General features: G+C 43.1%; 1 protein-coding gene across 1 annotated transcript; it reads right to left on the bottom strand.

Moving 5' to 3' along the window:
• Positions 1–1,312: 1,312 nt before the first annotated feature.
• On the bottom strand, positions 1,313–2,457 carry LOC137014427 (uncharacterized). Its single transcript, XM_067378730.1, has 3 exons — positions 2,374–2,457; positions 2,027–2,251; positions 1,313–1,885 (listed from the first exon to the last, which is right to left on the bottom strand). Exons 1-3 carry the CDS (start codon positions 2,455–2,457, stop codon positions 1,313–1,315), a joined length of 882 nt encoding a protein of 293 aa, XP_067234831.1.
• Between the last annotated feature and the right edge of the window lie 3,125 nt (positions 2,458–5,582).

The raw sequence follows: 5,582 nt of genomic DNA, 5'->3' as shown, positions 1-5,582 counted from the left end.
ATTGTGAAATATTATTACAAATTAAACCATGACACATTTTAATTTCAGTATTTTTTGATGAATAGAAAGTTTATTTGAAACCTTTACTCTCACTTTTGATCAATTTAATAAATCTCTGCTGAATAAAAATATTAATTAATTCATTTCTTTGAAAAAAAAAAAAAAAATTTACTGACACCAAATGTTTGAACAGTAGTTTACACTACTGTTCAAATGCTTGTGGTCTTTTAAACTACAAATCATGAAGAAAATAGTTTACATAATTAAAATGTTTTACACAAAAATATAAAGTCGAACATTGATAAAAATTTAGAAATGTTTCTTGAGCAGCAAACAAGTATATTAGAATGATTTCTGAAGGATCATGTGACACTGAAGACAGGAGAAGTAGCTGCTGAAAATTCAGCTTGAACATCACTGTTACATATTGTGGCTGTAGAAAGCACAGGACACCAACACAGGAAAACATAACAAAAACAGTCTTTAATAAATCCAAATGGGAACGCAGGAGATCATATGGAGTAATATAGTATACAACCACATAAACCAAAATGACACAGGGTTTCACGTGAGTGCTCTGTAAAAGAATGCATATGTGCGCAGGCACGTAATCTTTCTTTACAAAGTGACATGCTAACAACTGGACTGGCATGCATAATACAGCATTTTTAGGGGAAAATGGGAACAGGGAAAACCAACACACAATGTACCTAAACAGATTTAAACATAACCCTGACATTACAGGGTGCTAGAGGACTGAAGAGGCACAGGTGGGACTGAGGACCAAGGCGGAGCTGGTGAGAAGGCGGAGCCTGACAGAGCCGATGGGGTGGAGGGACGACGAGCAGCTGAAGGCCCGGAAGTCCGTAGCACAGGCAGAGTGATGACTGACCAAGGTGGAGCTAGAGGGACGAGGGAGCCCGGTGGAGCCGTAAGGACAATGGCCCCAGGTGAAGTTGTGGGAGGAAGGAGCCAAGATTAAGCTGACTGGTCGATGAGCTGAGGTGGAGTGACGGCAGAGCTGGAGACCGGAAGATCTGAGGCGCATGCACGCAGCCTAGTGGAGGAAACAGAGGAGGAGCCAAGGAACTAAAGGGAAACAGCTGAGGGGGGCTGAGGAACTGGCTGGGTTCGACAGAGAAATTGAGAGGGGGAGGCTGGGTGGGACCATCGGGGACACAGGAAACCTGGAGCTGAACATGACCAGTGGAGGCACAGGAGACTTGGAGCTGGGTGGGACCAGTGGAGACACAGGAGACTTGGAGCTGGGTGGGACCAGCAGAGACGCAGGAGAATTCAGTGCTGTGGGGAACTAGTGGAAACACAGGAAACTTGGAGCTGGGCGGGACCAGTGGAGACACAGGAGACTTGGAGCTAGGTGGACCAGTGGAGACAAAGGAGACTTGGAGCTGGGTGGACCAGTGGAGACAAAGGAGACTTGGAGCTGGGTGGGAACAGCGGAGATGTAGGAGACTTGAGTGCTGTGGGGAACCAGTGGAAACACAGGAGACTTGGAGCTTGGTGGGACCAGTGGAGACACAGGAGACTTGGAGCTAGGCGGGACCAGTGGAGACACAGGAGACTTGGAGCTAGGCGGACCACTGGAGACAAAGGAGACTTGGAGCTGGAATGGGACCAGAGGAGACGCAGGAGACTTGGAGCTGGGGGAACCAGTGGAGACACGGGAGACTTGGAGCTGGGGGAACCAGTGGAAACACAGGAGACTTGGAGCTGGGGGAACCAGTGGAAACACAGGAGACTTGGAGATGGGCGGAACCAGCGGAGACACAGAAGACTTGTAGCTGGGTGGCACTAGTGGAGAAGCAGGAGACTTGTAGCTGGGTGGCACTAGTGGAGAAGCAGGAGACTTGTAGCTGGGTGGAACCTGTAGAGACGCAGGAGTGTGACCAGCGGGGATGGGAGACCACAGGGATTATCCTGTACCAAACCCTCATAACATCTCCCGGAGGCAATATGCAGCTCACCCTCAGCAGCAGAAGTATGGGTTTTATACGTCTTACTCCACTAGCACATCCACTGGGGTCGACTCTGTTGCTGGCTCATACACCCAGTCAGATTTTTTGTTGGGATTGGGCTCCAAGGCATTGGTATGCTCTGGGGTCAGCTCTGGCATAGGTATCGCAGCAGGTTTGGGCTCCTTGTCTGTGGTGGACTCTGGCATAGGCTCCATGCAGGTTGTGGGAGGTGGCTGGCTGGGCTCTGGGTCAGGAGTGGGGCTGGTGATATCCACCTCAGTGGGGCAGATTCACCAGCACCCACTCAACAAATGTGGCAAAAATCCCCCAAGGACCATCATCGGGCAGGCGTGCCTTGGATCGCAAGAAAGTGATCCACGTAGTGGGTGATTCACACCATATCTAGGAAGTCTTTGGTGTGGTCCTCGAGGTTATGCTGCTTCTGCTCTAAACAGAGTAGGCGGACTGCAGGTAAGTCCATTTTTTTTTTCGCTTCCATGTTCTGTCAAATATTGTCGCTGTAGAAAGTGCATGATGCAGGAGAATATAACAAAAACAGAAGAACAGAGGAAACAAAGGGTTTAAATACACAGTCAGAGTAATCAACAGAACTAAGAACAGGTGAGAAAAAAATGAGTTACTTTGGGAACTAATAATGACCAGGAACACAGGGCAAAACGGGAACAGGGAAAAACGAAACCAAAATACAATGAATCTAAACAGACTTACACATAACCCTGACAAACACAGGAATAAATTGCATTTCAAAATATATGCACACCAGTAATGTTTTTTTCTAGGGTACGTTTATAAAAGCTACTTAAATACCCTAATTGCACTAAGGTTTAATACTGGCTTAATCTAAGCCCTGTCTGTGAAACAGGCCCATAAATTCGAATTGCATCCTGTTTGCCCCATTTCAAATTCAATTCAATATATGGAATTTAAAACACATTCTGAATTAAATTATGAATGGCGCACAACCCTGCCCAGTCGTACATATACTCTAAAAAAACGTCCCGCACAGTCACATACAAGTGCGTCAACTTAGCCGTGGAGAAGTAGATCAATTAAAAGGATTGTGGGCTGGTTTTGTGGGGGGTGGAGAGGAGAAGCTTTTGTAAAATGGATGTCCTCCAAGAAAGCCAAGCAGAGTGCGTTTAAAGCGTGAATAATTTATCCCGAAACTCTATCACGCTGTTGTATCGGTTTCCATCATAAAACCTGGCAACAGGAGAGGGAAAATACATCAGCATCTGTGTGACAAGTCTCCGGTGAAGAGGAGAAGGCTTTTTAGGTAGCAGTGGCACAGTGAAAAAACTTCTAATAAATTAATTCAGCGTCAAGGCTGAGGGACACTGAGGAATGACAGCATATGGCGAGGACCCGTGTGTCACCTCTGGCTGCACGGGGAGCAGACAGCACATGTTCCTGTGCTGCCACACACACACACACACACACACACACTGTCTGGGCTTCTGATCCAGACCTCTGCTTTTTTGCCAGCAAGGCAAAGAATGGAAGAAAAACAGGAGAAAGACAGTGTGAGGAGTCTGGCACACTCTCCCAGCATTACATAGCCTCCAGCGACAATTTTAAAACATCATTTCAAATTTGGGAGTGAATCTACTATGAAGCAACGTCTCAACCTATAATGTGTGTTACAGGCTCTGATTGCTTATCAAAGGCAAACGGCGAGTGCGTATGAGTTTCTCATCACTACCAAGTGAGACCGGGCCTCTTTTTTTGAAATATGAGAGTATATGAGAGAGTCGTGGCCCAGACAGAGAAACCAGGGAATGTGTAGAATGGCTGGAGAATGAGAGAGCACAAAAAAAATAACAAATACAAAACAAAAACATTTTAGTTTCCTTTCAACCAGTTGCTATGGTCAAAAAAAAAAAAAAGAAGAAAAAAAACACCCTCTGGGCAAAAGGGTAATCTATTATGACAGTGGGGGGGAAGAAGATGCTGAAAGATTTTGTTTCCTGTTCCTGTACTCCTGATTTTATGCTAATGAATCTCAGATGCTGACTGTTGTGTAAACACTACCTCACAGTGTTTTGAGAGCGGGGTGGATTTGATATTTAATCAGCGAATTCATCATCTGCCAAAATACATCTTTACGCTTCGGTTCAGTTCAAGTGCAAAACCACATAAATACTGAAAAATGTTTTGGAGATTGTAGTTTGTTGTTGTAGAAATCACAGATTCATGCAATATTCCCATGCATCATAACAAACCTTTTTTCCCATACTTATAAAAAAGAAAATTCGTCATTTACTCACCCTTATATCGTTCCAAACCCATATAACTTTCATTTGCATGTGCAATACAAAAGGAAAAATGTTGAAGACTGATCTGCGTGGTTAAGCAAAATTTAGAATGGAACAATTGACCCCCTTTGATTCATGAGTTGGAGTTTGAATTGAACTGGCCATGCCCCAAAGGAAACTGAATTTGAATTACAAGAAATGGAATTTACTGAATCACAATTAATACAATTTCTTTAACTCTGGTCCATTATTGTGTTAAATATAACAAACTTCTTTGAACATTTAAATAAGCCATCATTCAAAATTTTCTTGACCCATTGACCCATTGACCCATTACGTTTTGCAATTACAGTTACATGTTAAATTTATTGCATCTTTTTACTCAAATTGCAATTCTGCATTCTGTTTGCTACCTCAATACAAACTGAAGTGAAATTTTCTATTTCAGAATTAATATTCTCAGTTTAATTATGAATGCCTTATAACCTGTGCTGGTCACTCTTTTCATGCAATTACAATGAATGGGAACTAGAGCTTGTAATGTTAAAAAATGACATCAAAAGCATTATAATAGTATCTAAAAAGTTGTCTATATAATTGGAATTTATACGAATTGAGCAACTAGTAAAATATGTACGATTTAGTAAAAATCGTACGAATTTGTATGAGTAAGGTTGTATGAATTAGCAACCTCGTAAAATATGGACGAATTGCTGTGAGACTGGGTTGCAACTGGATCAGTTTGATTCATGGGTGAATCATTTAGACAGGATCTGTGAACCGAATCAACCAACTCATTAAAAAGATCTAGCTCAAAATTAATTGCATGAAAATAAGCAACGAACGCAGCTTACAAAATGCCTTCTTTCGTGTCCCACACACACAAAAATGGTTTGGATTGAGGATAAATACTTGATGACAGAATTTTTACTTTTTGAGTGAACTATCCCTTTAATTACTACACTGTTTAGCCGAGTTGTGTGCAGGGTGATGTGGCTCAGAAAACTAAATCATACGTGATTTACATTCTTTTCATTCAGCAGCCTTGAACACGGGTAAAATCAGAGGGCTACATTTACATTTGTGTATGTTTCCAAACTACATAAAAATTACAGAGTATGTATGCCCTACATGACTTCTGCATGCCAATGTTTGCCTTTTTTTCCTCCGGACACTCTCTTGAGGGCTTGTGTGGGGGGGTGAAGGAGGTTTCTAACGTGAAGACTTCCATCTGTTGGTGGCTAATTGTGTCTGAGTTCAGTCTGTAGCCATAATCACAGCACCATCATTTCCATCTGCTGAGAGAGCGAACTCGGCTACCGCATGCTCG

The sequence above is a fragment of the Chanodichthys erythropterus genome, chromosome 23 (genome assembly GCF_024489055.1).
Source record: "Chanodichthys erythropterus isolate Z2021 chromosome 23, ASM2448905v1, whole genome shotgun sequence".
Taxonomy (NCBI): Eukaryota; Metazoa; Chordata; class Actinopteri; order Cypriniformes; family Xenocyprididae; genus Chanodichthys; species Chanodichthys erythropterus.
Note: the sequence above shows the minus strand (reverse complement) of the source record. Positions and strands in the feature narration are given on the sequence as shown.